General features: G+C 42.8%; 1 protein-coding gene across 1 annotated transcript; it reads left to right on the top strand.

Annotated features, from left to right (window-relative positions):
* UBQLN1 (ubiquilin 1) lies at positions 1-23,455 on the top strand. The gene is made up of 11 exons (XM_083403449.1): positions 1-642; positions 6,530-6,681; positions 11,767-11,876; positions 14,517-14,779; positions 15,880-16,038; positions 17,462-17,702; positions 18,522-18,664; positions 20,065-20,148; positions 20,750-20,865; positions 21,144-21,342; positions 22,315-23,455. The coding sequence occupies exons 1-11, from the start codon at positions 481-483 to the stop codon at positions 22,468-22,470; spliced, it is 1,785 nt and encodes a 594-aa protein (XP_083259575.1). The 5' UTR covers positions 1-480; the 3' UTR covers positions 22,471-23,455.
* Positions 23,456-23,533: the final 78 nt, after the last annotated feature.

Here is a 23,533-nt window from a genome sequence, read left to right as displayed (position 1 = left end):
GCATGCGCTCGCCTAACAATGCCAGCCTGGGCCTTCCGTGACAGCTGCGCCTGCGCAGTAAAGCGAGGGCTACCGATGTGCGCAGGCGCACCGCGCTCCTCTTCTCTTCTCTCTCTCTCCCCTCCCCCCCCCCAGTTCTTTTTTTTTACACATGCGCAACACGCTCCCGAGTCCCAGCTCCTCAGTTGCCGGCCAAGTCGGTTCCTCTTTTCTAGTAACTTCCCCGATCCCTGACGTCATCAGCAGGCGCCGCGGCTGAGCCGGGCTGTTTCCGTTGAACTCTCCGAGAGTGCGAGAGAGCTGTGGCGGCGGCGGCGTCGCGGAGCGAGCGAGAGAGAACCAGGCCGCGAAGCGTGAGGCGAGGAGAGGGGAGGGTCTGCCTTTCCCAGCGTCCCCCGCGCGGCTGGGCTAACGAGTCCCGGAGGCCCCTCGGCCGCCCGTCCTCCCTCTCCCCTCCCCCCCCCTCCGCGCGCGCGCGCCATGTCTGAGAGCGGCGAGAGCCCTCCTGGGCCGCAGAGCCCCGACGAGACCCCCCCCGGCCCGGCCGCCTCGGCCTCGGAGCCGCGGATCATCAAAGTCACCGTCAAAACCCCCAAGGAGAAGGAGGAGTTCGCCGTCCCAGAGACCAGCAGCATCCGGCAGGTGAGGCCGGGGACGGGGGGGAGGGGCGTGGCCGGTACCACCGCGCGAGTGGGCGGGGGGGGAAAATGTGTGTGTGTGGGAGGGGGGAACCGGCGTCTCCTTTATTTCCACGCCCGCCCCCCGGGAGAGGCGAAGACGGAACCCGGCCCGCGCCCCTGCGTCGTAGTCCGTTGGCGGGCGGAGCTCTTGCCTCACCGAAGGCCTCGGAGTGACTCGGCTGCAAAGGGACCGGCGCGTCTCTCTCGTCGCTCTGCCAGGTGCGTTTCCTCTAACGACGACGCCGCCGCCGCCGGCGAGAGAGGCGGGGAGATGGCTCGCAGCCCGGTTCTGGACGACGTGTCCGTTTGCAAGCGAGGCCCGTGCGGTTCGGAGACTCCCAAGCAGGCGCGCGTAGGATTGAACCGGTCGAGGAAGCCTGGGCAGGTTTGGTGGTGGCAGGCGGAGAGAGCCTGGCTGGGGAAGCCCCGGCGATGCGGTGGCTTTGTCTGGGAGGGGAACACAAAGGAGCCAGGCAGATCGGCGAGGCGGGAAGGCGGGCAAGCGACCAGCCGGTTTTAAAGTGTAAAACGGAAACCTCAGGGGAAAAGGTGGACTCCACAAACATGGAAGATTCTCTGGCACTTTGGTGTAACGCTGCTATATAGAACACAAAAGTACAAGCTGCGCCTAGGAGGTTAAATATGATAGAGGATCTTGTATCTGTATATGGCTTCTATGCTGTTCCCTACATGGTGGTACTTTCTGACAGATTTTAAGTGGTCCTCTGTATCTTTTCATTCCTCGATACTTACAGTATGGTTTTCTGATTGTATACAGTATACTATGTATATGAACAGTACAGTATATACAGTATTCTATGTATATTCTATGTATATGTACATTGAAAAATCAGTGTGTCATTATACTTGAATATGGTAGCTGCCGAGTCATCTGCATGACTACTTCAGTGCTTTGAATTCGTTTCTTCTCAGCCTTTAATGTCTTGGACGAGTCATATTAACGAGGCCTGGTCATTTGGTAACAAAAGGCTACTGTAAAATTTTAAGATTCTAAACATACTAGCTCAAAGACAAACTTCAGAGACTAGAAGATATGTGCTAGCAAGATCTACATTGTGTGGATAAGTATCCAATCCTTTGATCATGCAAATGATGAGACTCCTAATCACATTGTCATTTGAATGTGGTAAAGACATTGTATAGTATGTATCTGAAATCTTAATTTTTTACAGGTGTGAGAAGACTTTCTCAAACTGACACTTGGTAGTAGAGTGGCTACTTTTGTCTAGGGTTCTGCAACCTTGATTACTGTCTAGCTCATAGAGCAAGAATATGCAATTGGGATGACACTAATTTACTACTACCCAACAATAATAACAGTTATACCAGTCAGTTCTGGTCATTTCATTCAGTTTATTAAAACACTGCAGTTTTGTTGCTTCTAGGAATAGGCCATTTAATATTTAAAAACAATGCAGGTACCTCTGTTCTCTCTGGAGTTGGAATTTTTAAATTGTAAGTAACTGCAGTATAGGGTCATTTTATGTACTCACTTGGTAGTAAATAAAGTCTTGCAAGGCTTTAAAAAGAGCTTGTGGATTTCAGTTTTCTTCCATTGCTATTAACACTGGACTCCTTGTAATAGGTATAAAGTGGTAAACTTTGTTTGACTCCTTGATGTAGAAGGAATTTATGAACTCTTATCCACAAATGACTTGCATTTATAAATTACTTAAGTTTCCCTACTTAAAATATGCAGGATGCATATCTTGGTTATGGCTATTTTAATTAAGCTAAAACTAGTTCTACCTGAAAAACTACGGCTTGTTATCACAAGTACTTTGTCCAGTTTAATAAACGCTTTACTATTACTTTATTTCTTGCAAGCACTTGCAAGACTTGAATTAATGATACTGGAAGCCAATTTGCATTCAACTTTTCCTCTGAATTCTGGCATATAACCCAGTTTTTGTGTATTCTTGGGAATCGCTTCCTTCAATCTCCTCATTGTAAGAAAGAACATATGAAGGTGCCTTGTAAAAAGTCAGATAATTTGTCCATCTATTTCAGTATTGTCAAGGCTGCCTAGCAGTGGCTCTCTAGGATATCAAACGGGTCTTTTGGAGCCCTACCTTGGCATGCAAGGGATTGAACCTGGAACCTTCTGCATGCAAAGCAGATGCTCTATTACTGAGCCAGAATTTTATTGCTGAGCCAGAATCCTTCCAGCCACAATGCACAACTGCTGCAGTTGTTTATGGGATATGCACAGACGAGCAGGGGGAGAGACGAGCAGGGGGCATCAGCAGGAAAAATAACATAAATATGAAATCTACATCAGAGTACTTGTGAAAAACCGTAAGAAAGTTCAGCTTTGGGACACATCTTTGAATAAAATCTTGAGAAATACTTGAGAGCCGTAATCCTGTTATTCCAGGTTTTCAGTTGCTGTACACCTTGGGGTGCTGTTCCGGTCTCAGCTATCTTATAAATTATGGTGGCTACTCCACTATCGCAGGAGTGGAGCCTAAGTACTTGGATTTAAACAATTTCTGTGTAATCAGGTTCCTTAGTTCATGTATAATTGGAGATACATTGATTCATTTTGCCTATAATTTCAGCGCCCTTTCATATTACCATGACTAGCTCGAGAAAGGTTATGTTGATTTATCTAAAAACAGTTCTTAAAAATGTGTCTTACTCAGTTCATGCAGAAAAGGTGACGTCACCAATCAATAGATTAGATAGTTACTTTGATGAAATTTGCTAGTGTATTTTGGAGATGAGCTTGTGTTATGGCTATGAACCAAAACCACCAATATTCAGGGTGCCTGGTTAGCCTGTACAAGGAACAACCATTTTGTACACTACCAAGGCATGTACAACTGCCAACATGGGCACCGCTTTCTGCCCTGGAAGGGTGCAGAACAGGCTTACGTCCAACCGCTGACATGCACAGAGAGTTGCCTGTAGTATTGTTAGCTTCCATTCAGAAAACCCAAACTGATGGTCATGAGGTCTGTCTGTGGTTGCAAAATCACAAGCCCATAGGAATCCGCAAATAAAGCATGGTGTAATTGGCCACAATGTAGCATGGTCAGTGTTTTCCTTGCTTCCACAGTATGGTGCAATGCATTGCATGTTGATGTGGGTGGACCTTTTTGCTGTTTGATGTGGTATAGGTAGGGCTCCTAATAAAGCCATACAGTACTCCCCTTCAGCAAAAATCTAATTCATGCTCCTGGACCAATAGAATTGTGTGCTGTGATGATGGCAAGGCTAGGGCCAGATTCCATTTTCTTCCATAAAATTCTATTTTTTATTGGCGGGAAAAGGACAATCATGATTTCCTAGAGTTGTAACTTTTCACATCCAGCTAAGCAAAATTATAGTAAAGAACAAGTGATTTCAGTCTCCATTGGATGATTCAAATCTAAAAACTTTGTTTGGACAAAGACTGGTATGCTTGGGTTGCAATAGTAGGTGTCCTTGGTAACATTGGTATAATCCTGATCTACTAATAGTAATCCTAACTACTAGACCTGCTGTCTGAATGTAATATAGGGCAATTGCAACCAGAAAAATCATCTGATGCTTTAGAGAGTGATCTAATTAAGCATGTTTGCTTTATTTTATATTTAGCAGATAAAAGCATCTTGTGTTCATTTTTTTGTTGTTCCAGTACCACTGTACTTTTCCAGGACAGTTTCTACATGTTATTAAATGTTTCTACATTCTTGTTTCATTGTTTGCAGACTCCTTCCAATAATATTTACATCTATTTATTTTGAATTTTTTTTATACTTCTGTTTACCTTCAGATCTCAGGGCAGTTCACAACATAGCTTCCCTTCTCAGTGGCTTCATTATGATTGTGCCAAATACTAGTTTTTTTCCTAGTTCAACATTGTTATGACTCAGTAACCAGATGAACTACAAAAAAAAAAAGAGGGAGAAAAAGATTTTAGACAAGTATTTTCATCTTCTCCAGCTCAAAAAAAGAAATTATATAATGCTCAGGAATTTGTGCCTTCACTGAAAGTGAAATTAAAATGAATCTCCATTTTACTTTCACTTTCACTAGCAGTTTGAGGTTAAATAAGACTGGTTTGATTTAACCTGCATAGCCAGTGAGGTGAATTCAGTTAATTATTTGATTTATATAAGGATGATATAAAATCTGTCTTTAAATATGTTAAAGGAGATAGGACAGCGGTAAATTAAAAAAAGAATAAATAGTAAAAAATGTAGAATAATTAAAAACCAGAACAATACATAATCATTCATGGCGAACTATTCTAAAATTATGCATTTGTTGTTTCAGTGTTCTTTCAAATACAAATCATATGTATATGGCATATATGTATTATCTCACATTAAAGTTTTGAAGTTTTCAGCCTTGCCTAATGTTATACTTGCATTTGGCATCCATTCATTTTTACTAACGAATTTATGGACCAGTTTCCACACCACACCACTGGGCCTGAAGTTGGGCTGGACAGCCCATCTCTTCTTCCAAGAAGGCCCAAGATTGGACCTGTTAACTATGCCAACCTGGAAGTAGCATGCATATTGGTTTTGTTAGGCAATGTGGGTTAAAGGGGGGGGGGCACACTGGGAAGTATCCCACTAAGTCATACCCAGAGTAGACCCATTGGAATTAATGGACCAAATTTAGTGATGTCCACTGATTTCAATAGGTTGTATCCAGCACAGTTCTGCTGGCACAAGCAGTTTTAGCTGTGCAGCTAAACTTCCCTTCCCTGTCCTCTCCCCATGCACTCCCTAAATATGTTCTGGAGAACAACAGCAGCAATTCCTCCAACTGTCTGAAGCAGTTTTGGGGGAGGGAAGTCCATCATGTGCCATATCATATTAAAGCCTATGAAGTTCTAAAGAGATTGATTCTTTTAGTTTTGAAATATCTAAAATCCAGACTGAGCTTTTAAGGTTTTTGTGTAGTCCAGCAAGGCCAAAAATGTCATTTTTTGAAATTTTAAACCCTCATAACTCAAAAACTGGGTGAGAAAAAAAAGTTAAAAACAGAGATCTGGGGCCTTCTCTTATACTACTTTTAGGAAACTGAAACTGAAAGCAATATAAAATGGTGAGGTAGAAGTCCCTGGATCACTTGACATGGAATGACCCATTGAAAAGCCCCCAGTTACTGTAGAGTTTGCTCAGTCTCTAACCTCGCTGCCAAATCTGAAAGAGAATTAAATGAATAGTGATTTTCTGGAAACCGAATTCTACAGCTGATAACAGACTAGCGGTGATCTACTGTAGTAATCTGTTTCTGTACATTCCCATTGATATGTATAAACCATTTCTTAAGTATTTTGCAGCAATAACTTATAGCTAATGTGGTGTTATCTTTAAATATATATATATAGAGAAAATGTCAGTAAAATTATTCCACACTCAGGGTGAAATCCAGTGTACTTTTAAAGCTATTGCTCCAACAGTACAATAATTTCTGCTTGTACAATTGGAATTTTCTCCACTCCCCCGAACACCCTCCTCCGGTCTTTTCTAAGATTTCCTTCAACCCTGGATTAATTTTGGATGTGTTACCTCCTTAACGTATGTGTGAATACTTCTAATACTACATATCTTATCTTTAAAAGACATCTGAAGGCAGCCCTGTTTAGGGAAGTTTTTAATATTTAATGCTGTACTGTTTTTAACACTTGATTGGGAGCCCCCCAGAGTGGCTGGGGAGACTCAGCCAGATGGGCAGGGTATAAATAAATAAATTATTATTATTATTACTACTACTACTACTACTATTACTACTACTATTACTACTACTCTGGTACACTGGTAATGCTTAGAAGAAGTGTATTAAATAAATTAATCCTGAGAATGAAATTATGCACTCTTTTCCAGTTCAAGGAAGAAATCTCGAAGCGTTTTAAAGCTCACACTGACCAACTTGTGTTGATATTTGCTGGAAAAATTTTAAAAGATCAAGATACGTTGACCCAGCATGGGATCCATGATGGGCTTACCGTTCACCTTGTCATCAAAACACAAAACAGGTAGGCTGGAGGGTATTGTCTCCTGTTCAGTTATTCGTGGTTGCTTGCATCTGTGACAGTCTTGGTCAAGTTGAATTGCTTCAGAATTGTGTTTAATTAAAACCAATAGAACAAAACAAAGCCAGCAAAAGGCTGCAAATGGCAACGGTATCTTTATGTATCTTATATCTGTGTCTGCTTCCTGTGTAGTCTGAACTCTTGGCAGTTTGTGTAAAATTTCCGGGTGCATTTGGCTCTTCCTGCAGAAGTCATGCTTTCTCACCATTCATGTCCCATTGTAGAACTGAAGGGGTTCGTCAGTCCCAGTCTCTCTATCTGCCAAGTTGTTGTCTATGTTACTTTTGCTTAAGGAGTGAAAGTGTGATGAAGAATAGGCAGATTCCAGAGGAACTGGGCAAAATACAACAGTTGCACAAGCAGACAACTTTGGATAAGCCTTCAAAATCCGTTGGCCAGGTGCAGAATGCGCCTATTGGCCACTTGCAACCAAGTGAAGATACCTGGGCACTTGGATGGCACCTGACATCTTCACCATCTGGAGGTGCATGCCCGGAGAACCTTGGATCTTGACTGTTTTCACACACTAGCAACACATCCTGTAGAATTCTGTTCGTTATATTTTATCTGCACAATCAGAAACTGAACAGAATTGTTCTTGCCAATAAGTGCAAGAACGTAGTCTTGTTAACTCTAGGTTCTTGCACTTAACTGACAAATTTTAATAAGCTACCATGTCCAGATGGTATCATAATCTGAGTTCACACGGACAAAACGTGACCTGCAAGTTTCTCCTAAAATTTGCTTCTGTAACACATTACTGGAAAATAGCCATTGAAACACTGATCTTTAGAAGCAGATCAAGGAAGCAGCAGTCCAGTTAGCTTTGTATCAGCACTGAGTAAATTGGTGGAAAGAATTATTAACGGTTCATTTTTAGACACACAGAAGAACAAGATTTGCTATGGAAGAATCAGCATGGTTTGTCCAGAGGGAAATCCTCGCTCAGCATGCATTTGGAGCACTTTGAAACATGTAGTTAAGGGTGATCCTGCAGACATTATTTATTTGGCTTTCCAGAAGATGTAATGATGGCCGCTGGTATAGATGGCTTTAAAAGGGATGATGTATAGCTATTGACAGCTGTTAGTGATGATGCCTATATGAAACCTCTGGATTTGCTGGAGAGAGGCAGTGGGAGAAAACTGTTGCTTTCTTTTCTTTATTGTGGACCTCCTAGAAGCATCTGGTTAGATATTGTGGGAAAACAGGATGCTAGAGTGACCCTTTGGACTGATCCAGCAGAGTTCTTATGATCACAAATGGCCAGGATTTCAGCAACATTAAGAGCTACTTTCCACATTTCGCCCCAACACGAGCACTTAATATTGTGTTGGAAAGATTGTGTACCTTGGAAGGGATTAAGACTACAGGAGTGCCACTTGTAGTGACATCCTGTTACCATCATCTGCATCATTAGGAGATGTGCTTGTAATAAATAGCACAAAATCACTATATGCATCATTTGTACTTTGCCCCAATACAGTTGGTCATATTTCTGTAGGAAAAAATAATTTATAAAGTCTGGTGTCACACAGGTGGAAGCCCACTTGCACAACAATATTTATTCTTCCTTTCTCCAGCCCCGCCCCCCTTTTCACAGAAATTGAGTCTCCTTGCTTGTGGACACAATTGGGCAAGACCCTTTCCTCTTCTCACATGGCAGAGGAGGAGGAGAGGGAAGGGGAACATACAAACCCAAAGCTGGCTGTGGTTCATTCACTATCATTTAAAACATAGCTGGGGTCATCTGAACTAGGCCTTTAAACCCCACACAAGGATTCACCAGTCTCTTGCTGGCATCCATCCGTCTCAAGAGACAGTGGACGAGTCAAACCGTTAGAGAGTTTACAGCACTTGCTTTGGTTCTTAAGACACAAGTTTTTCTCTGTCCTTCCTACCAACACTTAATGGTCACACAACTCAGCCTTGTAATTAAATAACACATACTTCCTTTGATATGTAAAATATTTTGCATTCATTAGGCTGATTGAAAGCCAATTTTATGCAAATGCATCCAATAAGCCTGGTAAATATTTAGAACTGGAGTGTCAGACAAATGCAGTTCTGTGAGTCAGCTCGACTCACAACGAGATATTTGACTATTAGGAAGCATTTGTGTTTGAAAGATTACTGGTCCAAGAGTAGCATCAAGACAGAATGGCTTCTAAATTCAATAATCTAGGGAAGAACGGCAAGCAACCCAAGCTGTTTCATGTTGGACATGAGTTAGCCGAGAAAAAATGCCTCTGCTATTTCAAAAAGCAGATCTGGCCTTTGAGGAATTTTCATTTTCCACATGGAAAGAATCAGGAGCCTGGGATATATTCCATTCTGTGTTTACTGCCTTTTAAAAGCTTTGCTGTGTCTGTATGAGAAATGAGCCCCAGGAGCAAGAATCCTTCTGGAGTATTTTTCTTAGCAGGCTGACTAGACAGCAATCCTTTCCTGCTGTTGCATCATGTCACAGCTATTCCAACAATTGTAATACTAATTAATTAAGCAATGAGCTGCAGCAAACATTGGATGTACTCAGAGTACACCCATTGAAATTATTAGATAAGGCTAACTTAGGTCTCTTAATTTTATTAGGTCTACTCTGAGTAGGACACAACAAATTAGTCTCATAGCATGGAAATTTGCCACATTATTTTGCTTGTAAGTGTTTTGATACTGTAGCACCACCATTCCCTGCATGTTGAGGAAAGTGGCTGATTGAAGTGCTAGATTTCCTTTGCCAGTGTTGATTTCACAATCATCCTTTAGTTTCTGTAGCTAAATTTGAATGGTTAAGTTATTTTTTTCCTGCTGTCACCAAACCAGATTGTATCAAAAAGAGAAAGCCAGGTAATCCAATAATGAAAAGAGAATATTGGAGCTAGTTAGCATGTAACTTTGAGTTTGGTAACAATGACTTTTCAACTAGCTTGTGAAATAGCGCAGATGATTATGTGAATTCAAATACTATTTGTCTTCCAGCCCTGTACCTCTGATAAACATTACAGAGACCTGGCGAGCAGCCTATTCAGTAGGAGCTGATCTAGGTTTTTAGTGCTCTTGCTTTCATCTTTCTTTTTCTGGCCAGTATGTGCTACTTGCATATAAAAGTAGGAGGCCTTTAATACAATAACTACAGACTACAGATGCCTGTTGAACTAATAATAAATAATAAAAATAAAATTTATTTATATCCTGCCCTCTCCAGCCGAAGCCGGGCTCAGGGCGGCTAACAACAATAAAATAATACAACATTCTCAAATCATTTCATTATAAAATTAATTCAAATCAAATTGATGGCAACCATTGGGCTAGAGTTCTGTGAAGATTGCCAAAGGAGGGAGTCAGGCTATGCCCTGGCCAAAGACCTGGTGGAACAGCTCTGTCTTGCAGGCCCTGCGGAAAGATGTCAAGTCCTGCAGGGCCCTAGTCTCTTGTGACAGAGTGTTCCACCAGATCGGAGCCACAGCCGAAAAAGCCCTGGCTCTAGTTGATATATTCTAACTGATATATTCTCATTTAACCACGGGTTATTAAGAGCTGGTAATGGGTTGGTGCAAAGGTTTACAACCCTTTTTAGTCCATGGCTCCCTTGACTAACTGCATTCTTTCTGCAGCACCCCCATGAGGCTCAGGAGCCCAGTTATGTCACCCCTTGCCTGCAGACCTGACAGCCTCTCACCCTTTTTTGAACACCCTTGTGGAGTGTTCCCTCCGCCTCCTCTCTCCTCTTCTTGGGAGTCCTCTGGGCAGCCGCTGCTGCTGCTCCTGGTCTCTGAGCTGCACCCCTCTGCCCCAAAGAAAGGTGCCACCACACACTGCCCCACAGGGGCCTGGGAATAGGTTGCCCTCCAGCCTTAGTGACCCAGCGAAGACTGGCCAAAAGTGGATGTAAGGCCAGCACCTTACCTTGGGAGGCAGCAGCGGATGCTGCCAGGCCTGCATGGCGGAAAGGCTCTCCTTCAGCACCGGGCACTCAGCTCCCAGGCCTTGCAGACAGTAAGCACAAGAAAGTCCAGCGTGGCCACGCCTGCCTGCCCATCAAGCCTTCCACTTGTCCATCCATTCCCAAAAAACAAGGGCTGACAGAATGGCTGGCTGGGCTCCCTTGCCCACATGCTTGCTTACTCCAAGGCTGCCTCAGCTCCTGGTAACCAGCACTCCCTGGCCAGCCCAGAGGCACCATTCGCCTGCTGAGCTTGAGGCCAGGGCTGCTGCAACAAAAAGCTGTGCAAGCCTTTGGGAGGCAGAGACACGAGAAGGCATCAGAGGAGGGAGGGAAGGAAAAAAAGGGGGACAGAGGCCAGTGTTGCCCGCGGCACCCCGGCCATCATTTAAGGCACCCTAGGGTGCCATGGCACACTGGTTGAAAACCACTGGGTTGGTGTGTCATGTGCTGTACACCAATAGTCATTAACTTTTCCAGACCAAGGGCTTCTCTTTATCAGCACCAGACTGTATACTCTTACATATTGAAATAAAGCTACTAAGTATGTTCCTCTCTGTAGTAGGACCGCATGCAAACAATGGAATCTTCTCCGTGCAATGATCAAAAGTAAACTAGCTGTAGTCTCCTTTGCATATGGTTACCTTATCCCCGTTTTTGCCTTCACTTTCATCTTAAGGAAAAACCCTAACAGCGAACAAAATGGTGGTGGTACTTAACTCGTGTGACTTGTTTTAGGTTGGAATACAACCTACATATTGGTCCTGACCCACTTGCTGAAGACTAGCCTACTACTAGAAGACACTTTACCATATCATTGCCTCATTTGTAGTGCGTATCTTCTCCCGTGATAGGCAAAAAATAGAGCCCTGCGTTTAATTTTGTGTTCAGGAAATAGTATTGAAGTGATCTATTAAAATATGAATGAATAGTTCTGGTTTAATAGTTCGTGTTTAACATAACTGTAAAATGAGAGGGTTGAATTGTTAGATATTTGTAAATTGGCCTTTCCAATAATCTTTTTGTTTTGAATCTCCTTTAAATTTCCTCATTTGTTGAAGTGTTCTTGTTCTGTATGTCTTTAGATCACATGACAATTCAGCTCAGCAAACAACTACTGCAGGGAGTACTGCTACCACAACAGCATCCACCAGTAGCCCTACAAATTCAACAAACACCAGCCCTTTTGGTTTGGGTAAGGCTCCAAAGTGTTCTAGAGCTTCTTGAATAAGAATGCTGCTTTTCCTAACGTAGTTCGGTTGTTTCAATCGTACAAATAACTTTTTCAAACATATTTATCTTGCTGTAGCTCTATTTTTCAAGTAAAATTTATATTTGTATGTTTTGTAGAAGCTGTTTCTTACCAGTTTTTAGTGAGTAGCCGTGAGACTGAACTGTTCTATATGTCTTTTCTCACCTTTAAATAAGGAGCTGTCGAAAAATCTGCTGGGTAGCTTAAGAGAATAAGAAGATGGGTGTTTTCCAATTGAGCTCTAGCTGGATATGATTATACTGCTGGATTATGAGATACATGTGTTCTCTTGAGTGAATAGATGTGTGTTGTCCTAGGAATAAATGGTTCTAGGTTCAGTTGAATGCCTTCCTGGAGTCTGTAGTGAAATCCAGTGGTACAGTGGTGCATCGCAAGACAAAATTAATTCGTTCCGCGAGTTTTTTCGTTGAGCGAGTTTTTTCGTCTTGCGAAGCACCACTGCGGTTAAACACTAACAACGGCGGGGAGAAGCAGGGCAGCTGCCACAGCCGGTACCTCGCACTCACCCGTGCGTTGTGGCCACCGCACGACGCGGCTGCTGGAGGGCGGCGGGGCTCAGGAGCGCGACTCTGGCTGCAACGCTGGCTGCTGGCGGCAACGGCTCTCTGAGAGGAGCGTGCGAAGGCGGTGGGCAGCGGCGCGAGGCAGCCGGAAGCTCAGCCAGAAGGTGGGAGGGAGCCGGAGGAGCCGTCAGCAGGAAGGTGGGAGGGAGCCGGAGGAGCGGGGAAGCGAGCGTGCGTGCGTGCAGTGACCGTCACCATGACACGAAAGGCAGGGCCGTTTCGTCTAGCGAAGCAAGCCCTTAGGAAAATCCATCTTGCGAAGCACTTCAGAAAACGAAAAACCCTTTCGTCTAGCGAGTTTTTCGTCTTCCGAGGCATTCGTCTTGCGGGGTACCACTGTATCTACCAATGGATCAAACACTGGAAGAGATTTCCTCTCTTAAGGCTGTCCCCAGAAGACCTTCTGGGGTGTTTGTTTTTCTTTCTTCTTGTTAAAAGTCACAAATAAATGTAAACAACAATAAACAGGTTCGGAGTGCGCAGGAGATTAGAGAGGAATGAGAAACCCCATTGTACGAGTGGAGGTCTGGTTGCACAACATTGGAGGTGTGCATACAACTGTACATGTTTCAAGCTGTACTCTTCCAGACAGCCAATGGAATGGCCCTAGGCCAGGGGAGAGCCTGCGACTGTGTTCCTGCTTTCCTTCTGAGCACATTCTGCAGGACATACTGTGCGAACAGGACTAGTGAATATCAGGTTTCAATAAAAGGTGTTAGTTTTTTGAGTTGTCAAGACAACTGTAAAGCACTAATTAATAGTACTGAATGGCCCAGTGTAGCTTTTTCACTGAATAAAGGAAAACAAATGATAAACTCTACATCTTCTCACATGTAGAAGGAGGATCTAATTAGCAGTTCAAAATATCAGTGGTAAACTGCTTTTAATACAGCTTAGGGTCAGATTAGTTATTACCAAGTTATTCTAGGCGTCAATATACCAATGCCCCAAATCTGAGTACTAAAATCAGAGAACAGCAGTATGTTTGGAATGAATTGTATAATTTTTGGCCGTTTTGTACAGTCCACCTTGATTTACTTCATTGCCAAAGTATGTTCAGTGCTGTGTGAAAGAATTGGTGCTATGAGTTCTTAACATGTAATTAATGTAGGTGGGAGAAAACTTTGGTGCAAATGTTTGGCTTCATTCAGTTAGTTTGAGATGTTCTGTTTGATAACGGATAGAGTGTATTGAATGTCCAAGAAAAGATAGAAGTTAAAACAGGAATTTTGTGGAGGGAGAGAGAGCTCCACTAGAAGTTTTTTCAATATTTAACCCTTCAAGAGATACATTCTGAATCAAAAGGATTGGAGCTTGCTTTATAAAACTAACAGAATATGCCTTTTTATATATTTGAATATTGAGAGAAGATTAAGAACAGCAACTCCTTTTCTTCATGTAAAACTGAACAAACAAGTGTGTTGTATTGAATATTGTAACCCTAGATAAAATGTGGGTTAAAGCAAATTGCTGTCACAATAAAATTAGGGAGGGGAAGAGAATCCTTATTTATTTTTATTACATTTCTATCCTTGTTTCCTTTTGTGAAACTCAAGGCATACATGGCGTTTCCATGCAGTCACTGACCAAGACCTAGGCTAGCTTCAGCAAAATTGCTGCATCATGGGTATACAGACCAGTCTGCAGGGGACCTATGCAAAACTTCCACTCTCCAGAATTAGTTCTGATAAAAAAAACTTCTGGTAGATAACATTTATAGGGTGTTATTGAAATATTCAGATACTTAGAATGCAGTCAGTTTTATCAGTGTCCTAGTCCTTATTTTCAGTAGACTTATTAGTTAGCCAATACTTCATAATACAAGTTGTCAATCAGTTGAATATTAAAACTAACACGGGGATAGAGTATTTTGGGGGTGTTGCTGCTAGAAAATGGTTTCTGTTGTTTTATGATATGAGAAACATTTGCACAAATAGAAACTGATCTAAGAACATGTTTAGAAAGTGCATTTTCTTCTTTCTCTCCCCCCACCCCCAAGGTGGTCTTGGAGGACTTGCAAGCCTGAGTAGCCTAGGCCTGAACACATCAAACTTCTCAGAATTACAGAGTCAAATGCAACGACAGCTCATGTCCAATCCAGAGATGATGGTTCAGATTATGGAGAATCCCTTTGTTCAGAGCATGCTTTCAAATCCAGACCTAATGCGACAGTTAATTATGGCTAATCCTCAGATGCAGCAGTTGATACAGCGAAATCCAGAGATCAGCCATATGCTTAATAATCCAGATATAATGAGACAGGTATGTGAATAGTTGATCTATAAATGTATACTGATTCATCTCTACACACTACAAATTCTGTGACATGTTAAACTGCTGAAACATTTGCTAAGAGTGTTTTTCTTGTTTTTGCTACTTTCCCAAATTAAAAACTTACTTTCAGTTGACTTTTCAAACCATTTAGCCCAGTAATGTCAACTATGGCTGGCTGTGACTCTCCCAAGTTCTTAGGCAGAGGCATTTTCCAGGTCTGCCTACCTGAGATCCTTTAATTGGATTTGCCACAGATTGAACCTGGAAACTCATGCAAAACATGTGCTCTGCCATTGAACTAAACAGGTTAAGGCCCAGCACCATTCATCCTGACCATGTTGGATGATCATCCATGAATTCCTAAACAATATTGCCATGAATGTGCACTCCTCCATCTCCCCTGCTAATATTCTTAACTTCTTTATCGACTTTAAGAGAGAGTTGTCCACTTTAGACATAGTGGAGTACCCTGGCTCAATGCAAGGTAGTGTCTGCTCTGCTAGTATGTGGCAAAAAGAAGGAATGTAAAGTGCCAAACTTGAGGTAGCGCCTGTTATATATTACTACACTGTATACCTAGCGGTTCGAAAGCACGTCAAAGTGCAAGTAGATAAATAGGTACCGCTCCGGCGGGAAGGTAAATGGTGTTTCCGTGTGCTGCTCTGGTTCACCAGAAGCGGCTTAGTCATGCTGGCCACATGGCCCGAAAGCTGTACGCCGGCTCCCTCGGCCAGTAAAGCAAGATGAGCACCGCAACCCCAGAGTCGGCCACGACTGGACCTAATGGTCAGGGGCTCCTTTACCTTCACTTTTACCTTTACCTTTATATTCAGCAATCAGAAGAGCCACACAGCCAATTCCATGCATCCAGGGGAGCTTTGGACTTAGTTTTGCTCAAATACTTTTGAAACTGACTAATTAAAAAAGAAAAGAAAAGCTTAATACCAGCTGGGTTGTAAGCATTTCTTTAAAAATATGTCCACTCTACATTTGCAAGCCTCTGAGCACCCCTAAAGTAGCTCATTGGACCCCAGTCTTAGACCTTTAAGAATAGTTGTATTTCTAATGTGAACTATTTTATTTCCCAGACTTTAGAACTTGCTAGAAACCCTGCAATGATGCAAGAAATGATGAGAAACCAGGACCGTGCCTTGAGCAACCTTGAAAGTATACCTGGTGGTTATAATGCTTTGCGACGCATGTATACAGATATTCAGGAGCCAATGCTCAATGCAGCACAAGAGCAGGTGAGGAGGACTGGTGGTGAGGGCCCAAGCTGAGTTAAAGTGTTTTACCTCAGGTACAAATAAGGATTTGTCCCTGCTTGGATTCTTTTTTCTTTAACCTTTGTTTCATTCAGAGCTGCTGCCAAAAACAGCAACCACGTGTTGAGTGCTCTTCCCACTTCCTGTAATATTTCAGTTCATTTGACCTTTGCCCTTTCCCTGCCAGCCACAGTCAGTGATGTGGACTGGGGATGGGAGAGCATAAGACATGGTTTATTTATCTGTTAAATTTATACCCTAGCCTTCCTCTCAAAGGAGTCCTGGGTGACCAACGTATGATAAAACAATAGAGTTAAAAATAAAATCAAGCAGGTAAGGAAGCTTCATGGCACAGCTAACGGTGTCTAAATGTTATATATGATGGGGGAGAATGATCACAAGGCTGCTGTTTTTCAGCTACAGCCCAATAGTTCTGGTCTAAGGTGAAGAAATGGTTCAGCTTTAAATCTGTCATTTTATTTCCTTGGTGCTTCAACAGCTTTGGAGTATAAGATTCTGCTTTAAAAAAATGATGGTGGTTCACTTAAGTTACATCAGATCATGGGTCAGACTAAAAGTCTGTCTAGTCCAGCCTTGTGTTCTCGCTGTGGTCATGCAGGTATTCGTAGGAAGCTTGCAAGCAGGGCATGAGTGCAGCAGCACTCTCCCACGTGTGTTCTCCAGTAACTGGCACTCACAGGCCGACTCCCTCTGACAGTGGGGGTGGCAAGTAACCATCACGGCTAGTAATGATAGCCTTATTTTCCATATACTTGTCTAATCTCCGTTTAAAGCCATCCAAGCTGATGGTCATTACTGTATCTTGTGAGACTGAATTCTATAGCTTAACTCTGTGCTGTGAATCTCTGGATGGCCAGAATCTTTCAACTTTCAGCTTTGTTGGGTGGAAGTTCTCGAAAATGACTAAAAACGTTGCTGAATGTTTTGCCTTGAGATACATGCCCTGCTCCTCAGTTGCTTGTTCAGATGGTGTAAGGTGCTCCACCTGGACAACATCTGGGGACTACAGGTTTCCCATCTGTAACTTAAACTGCACCAGGCAAGGAAGTGTCCCAAATTAGTTTTGAAAGGTAGCTCATAGTAGGACTCTAAAACAAGAAGAAAACTCATTACAGGCCTTATTGGCTGCTTATGGTGTGCTGTAGGAACTATAAAATAATGGGACCGCTAATCTTGACCATGGCCGCTACAAAATCTTGCACTGTGGTCTTGAGCAAGCTGTTGGCAACTCTTCCAAGGACCACAGTTCTTTAACAAGCAGCAAAGCAGTGCAGTCATGGTCATGCACCTAAGTGTGTATTCAGGGACTGCTCCAAAGCTAGTTCTGTTGAATAAGAATGCTTCTCCTTAATCCTGTTTATCCATAAGCACTTTTCTTTTGTAGTTTGGGGGCAACCCATTTGCTTCATTAGTAAGCAATTCATCAGGTGGAGACAGCCAGCCATCTCGCACAGAAAACCGAGACCCATTGCCAAATCCTTGGGCTCCTCCGTCCACCACACAGAGCTCCCCAAACAATAGCAGCAACAGCGGAGACAGTGGGGGAGGCAGCAGTGTTGGAAGCAGCAGCACTGGAAACACAGGGCAAAGCTCAACAATGCCGAATTTGGGACCAGGTCTAGGAGGTATGTTCACTACACGGCAGTTATATCGGCTTCCTTGCAAAATAGTAGCCCCCAAGGGCATGGCTGTTAGCTCTTTTCTCAATTTAATTTAATTTAATTAATTTAATTTAAGGTGCTGCTTTTGACCTTTAAAGCCCTTCGCGGCCTAGGACCCTTGTACCTACGGGACCGCCTCTCCTGGTATGCCCCACGGAGAGCCTCAAGGTCCATAAATAACAACACCCTAGTGGTCCCAGGCCCTAAGGAAGTTAGATTGGCTTCAACCAGAGCCAGGGCCTTTTCAACTCTGGCTCCGGCCTGGTGGAACGCTCTGCCTCATGAGACCAGGGCCCTGCGGGATCTGATTTCTTTCTGCAGGGCCTGTAAGACAGAGTTGTTCCGCCTGGCCTTTGGCTTGGAGCCAATTTGATTCCCTCCCTCCCTCTCTTTCTTTTTTCTTTTCCCTCTCCTCCTGCGATGAGGCTACATTTTAATGTTCCATTATTTTAATGTTGTTAAGTTGTAATCATTCATCTTGTTTTTATTATTGCTTGTAAGCTGCTCTGAGCCCGGCCTTGGCTGGGGAGGGCGGGGTATAGATAAAAAAATATTATTATTATTATTATTATTATTATTATTATTATTATTATTATTATTCAGTTAGGACTTCAGCTTCAATTATGAGTTAAATGTAACTTTTCAAGGAGTAATGGCTACTGTCCACTACAGAGCAGCCACAATTTGTTGGCTTTTCTTTTTGCCGTTGACTTGTGTGTCACTTTGTTAACTCACAACTGGTACCGCATCCCTGAATTGCTGAAAGTTGTCTCCTCTTTAAAGCTGGCATGTTCAACACACCCGGAATGCAGAGCTTGTTGCAGCAAATAACAGAAAACCCACAGTTGATGCAGAACATGTTGTCTGCCCCCTACATGAGAAGCATGATGCAGTCATTGAGCCAGAATCCTGATCTTGCGGCCCAGGTAAGTCCTGAAGTGCATAAAGTGTTGTTGCTGGTATGGTATCCTATCCTGGACATCTACAAATATATTTTTCCAAGTCTCTCATTTTATCCAAATTGTCATTCTGGAAGGGCTGTAGCTCAGAGTTAGAGAGTATGGTTCAATCTCTCTGACATCTCCAGGTAAGGATAGGAATGTCCCCTGTCTGAAGCCTTGAAAAGTGGCTGCCAGTGATCTGAGCCAGTTTGACCAATGGTCTGATTTGGTATAAGGCGCTTCCTGTGTTCCAACATACTGATGGGATGTTACTGGATTCTTGGTTGTAGCTGGAGGCTGTTCCAAAGCTTTTTGTGCTCCTTGGATAAATTGATGTAGACTAGCTTTGTAAACAGGATAAACTTGTACATAGCCAGATCACCACCAGCAACAAAAACTTCAGCTACACTGGCTCCCAGATTGTAGACATGATCCATATGGATCCCACTGGTCAGTCCGTCCTGTTTTAAACCCTATAATATCAACACAGTTGAGCAGATTCTCTGACTATCCTATGACTGACAACTTCTGTTTCATTGCTCCTGACTTCTGGCTGCTCTTGGGACTGCTACTACTAATTGCCTTTTCTAGCAGGTCTAGTCAACTGGGTTTTTGTTTTTAATCTATCCTGCTTTTCAAGATAACTCCTTACAAAGTAGCTTGCAAAACTCAAAAGCATCTTGCCCTGCTTGGGGGCCTTTTCTCCTGCACTTCGAACTGCATCCTGTAGCTCATTTTTGGTGGTTAGATGTTTGTCTTTCTGAGGAGCCAGCAAAATGTGCTGAAGGGTCAGGTTGGAGGGAACAAAAGCTGAACCTTGCTGGTACATAACCCTCACCCCACCCTCTGCACCTCTGGCTCCCTTTTTGTTGTTCTTTTTCTTTGGCTGTGCTTAATTTTGTAAAATGCTGTCAGACACCCATCATTTTAGTATGTATGGGAAAGCCTTTATCAGAAACCAGCTTTTCAATACCAGGCATGTGTGAAGCACTAGTATCAGAAGGCTTCTGAGTATATGCCCATATGTCTCACCACGTACAGAGCAGAGTGGTAGGGAGAGGAAAACAGATTGCTGGCTTGGTTTAGGAGCAGTTAGGGGGAGCGGAAAACGAAAACTGAGATGGCTAGCAGGCTTGGGGATGCTATGGAGGAGAGAGAAGTGTGGCTGCTTGCTGCAGTTAATTGATGGAAGGGAAGGTTTTTAAGTTGACTGAGGCATATTGTCAATATGAGAAGGGTGTGTGTGGCTTGGGGAATTTGAGGGGTGGGCTGGATGGAGGAATGAGAATAAGCAAGCTTTGATCCTGCCTGTAAGGCTGCCAATTTCTGGTGGAGTTTTTAATTCTGCAGCTTTTTACAGATAAAATACTCACTTATCCCTACAGATGATGCTGAATAACCCTTTGTTTGCTGGGAATCCTCAGCTTCAAGAGCAAATGAGACAACAAATTCCAACTTTCCTTCAACAGGTAAGCCACCTATTAGGTTCTTATCACAATTCTTTCCTTAAAATGATTCCGTTCTTAATCCTAAATGGTTACAAAGGTTGCAAACCACTTTGTGGTTGCAAAGGTGTAGAACCATCATGCAACCACCCAAAGCATTTTACTGGTCTCCAGGGGTTCATGCATTTGCACATATTTCTAGCGCTGTGGGTTAAAGCCTCAGTGCCTAGAGCTTGCCGATCGAAAGGTCGGCAGTTCGAATCCCCGCGGCGGGGTGCGCTCCCGCTGTCCGGCCCCAGCGCCTGCCAACCTAGCAGTTCGAAAGCACCCCTGGGTGCAAGTAGATAAATAGGGACCGCTTACTAGCGGGAAGGTAAACGGTGTTTCCGTGTGCGGCTCTGGCTCGCCAGAGCAGTGATGTCACGCTGGCCACGTGACCCGGAAGTGTCTTCGGACAGCGCTGGCCCCCGGCCTCTTGAGTGAGATGGGCGCACAACCCTAGATTCTGTCAAGACTGGCCCGTATGGGCAGGGGTACCTTTACCTTTACCTATAACCAATTGTTACCAAATGATCATTTTGACATGTCTGCACATGTATGACACATCACTTGTTTCTCTTAATAGATGCAGAACCCAGATACGTTATCTGCAATGTCAAATCCTAGAGCTATGCAAGCTTTGCTACAGATTCAGCAAGGTTTGCAGACTCTAGCAACAGAAGCACCAGGACTTATACCTGGGTAAGAGTTGGCAAGATTTTTTATTTTCATAGTCTGACTATAAGCTTGCACCATAACATTGATGTACTAAGCTGCTTGCAATTTAAGAGTTTGGCTTCTGAATTGGTAACTAATTTTTAGTAAGGAATAATTTGAGATTCTGATTTCGTGAAGAATTTGATAGTTGGGTGTTCCTTATTTGTGTTACAAATAAAATTAATTCTTGTTTGTGGTAAACTGAGGTACGATTCTTACGTCTCGGGTATAAACAACTTGAATGTGTCTTCTATTTTGTGCAGATTTAATGCTGGAATAGCTGGATTAGGAAACTCTGGCTTAGGAAGTGCTGGACTAGGGAGCACTGGCCTTCCTACTGCAACAGCCGTGCCCACTTCCGTCCCAAATGAAACGACAAGTCCAGCATCAGGAACTGGTGAAACTGGACACCAGCAGTTTGTTCAGCAGATGTTGCAGGCTCTTGCTGGAGCCAACGCTCAGGTAACATTGTTATGTTTTTATTTCTCTCCTATTGTATCACTAAAATAAGCAATCAGCATATACAGCTTTCAAGTCTATTCACCGAGAAAGCTGCAAGTTTTGTTGATGAAACAATACCTTTTGTTTTCTAAACCACTGTCCTATGTAAAGGGCCCTTTGCTCAAGATTCTGCTTAATCTTTGGGTTCTACAAGTATCCTAGGACCCTGACTACCTCCCTGAAAGATGTGTCACCATTTCCCATGAAATGGCTGGACTTTCCTTCTTGCTGATGAAGTCCAAGTAGCATTGTACAGTGGTGCCTCGCAAGACGAAAAGAATCCGTTCCATGAGTCTCTTCGTCTAGCGGTTTTTTCGTCTTGCGAAGCAAGCCCATTAGCATATTAGCGCTATTAGCGGTTTAGCGGCTATTAAAGGCTTAAGGGATTAGCAGATTAGCTGCTAAAAGGCTATTAGCAGCTTAGTGCCTTAGATAAAGGGGGTAGGGAGCGGGAAAAAAACCCCAGGAATCGCAAGACATTTTCGTCTTGCAAAGCAAGCCCATAGCAAATTCGTCCTGCGAAGCACCTCCAAAACGGAAAACCCTTTCGTCTAGCGGGTTTTCCGTCTTGCGAGGCATTCGTCTTGCAGGGCACCACTGTATTCCTTGAGTTAAATAGATAGGCATATCTGAAGTCTGGTCCCTAAAACCTCAGCTTCAGGAACTAATTGAAATACTTGATAGCCCCAGTGAAAATATCAGTGTCAGTGTCCTCAGAATAGGGGGGAACCTTTGAATCCTTATAACTTTGAAACCTGTCCATCGTTCAGCAACTGCTTCAACATTTTTCATTTCAGCCTGTTTAGAAAAATAGTTATTTGCAAAATGACTGGCTGGGAAAAATATCTAAGTTTGGCTCCTTCTTTAGTTTTGCATGTTGGGTAGAACATGTTTGTACAGAAATAACACCAATTTATATTTTTATCTTTTTAGCAATTACAAAATCCAGAAATCAGATTTCAGCAGCAACTGGAGCAGCTCAGTGCAATGGGCTTTTTGAACCGTGAAGCAAACCTACAAGCTCTAATAGCAACAGGAGGTGATATCAATGCAGCCATTGAAAGGCTACTGGGTTCCCAACCATCATAGCAACATTTCTGAAACTTGAAAAATGTAATTTATTTTTGATAACAGCTCTTAAATCTTTAAAATACCAGCTTTATTTCATTCTGACTCTTGGGAATTGTCTTGTTCTAACTAAACCCAGTCTGATGCATTAAGGTGGAGTGCAGTAGTTTTCTTCGAACAGTGGGAATCAATGCTTTTCACTTGGTTGTTGCATGCATCAAACACTTCTTCATTCTGCATTTATTGTGATTTTTTTAAAAAAGGAAATTGCTTATACAGTTGGGTGAGCCGGTTTTATCTGACCTTCAACTGTCCAATTTAGTTGCTTCTTAAACATTAGCCTTTGATAGTAATTTATGTAGAATACAAATTAAAGAGGAAACTAATTGAAGCTATGATTTGTGGGTACATATTGCTTATTGTGACTTGGCATGTCTCTCTTGCTAGGAAAATGCTGTAAGATTTATACCACTTGATTTAGCTACTTTCTTGCTCTTTTGTCTCTATAAAAAAAATGTATAACACGGAAACAATATTTTTCCAAGCAGATCTTCATCTCAAAGCCAGAATAAGTGAAAGACATGAGACACCGCCAATGGAGTAGAATCTTACAGCATCTTTAGCAAGTATCTCTTAGCAGAAGTGCTTTGGCAAATTCTTTTAAAATACTAGGATTGCTGACCTGATCTTTACAACTGTACAGAAACCTGCATTGTAACATTGTCTCAAATATTCACAAGGATTGATTGTAAATTACCTTCGTCTTTGTGCAGATTGAAGGGGCACAGCCTTTTGCTCTGAAACTGCTTTTGCCTAAAGCTCTTTGGCTTCTTCCCCCTTGAGATTCTAACTTGCATTATGATTTGTAATTGGACGCATACTTTCACTGACACTGTCATGTGATATTCTAATTACTTTTAACCACCATGTAAAAATACTGTATATCTTTTGGGTTTTTATTGGTAGTTATTTCTCTTGTGCACAGGTAATAAATGAATTAAACTTCTTTGTGAGCAATTATTCTGCAGTCATTTTATCCCTAGCGGCAGACATTCAAGCCACCATATTTAAGGCTGGGACCATC

The sequence above is a fragment of the Podarcis tiliguerta genome (genome assembly GCF_965153285.1).
Source record: "Podarcis tiliguerta genome assembly, chromosome: 11".
Taxonomy (NCBI): Eukaryota; Metazoa; Chordata; class Lepidosauria; order Squamata; family Lacertidae; genus Podarcis; species Podarcis tiliguerta.
This window is presented reverse-complemented; position numbering and strand designations above follow the sequence as displayed.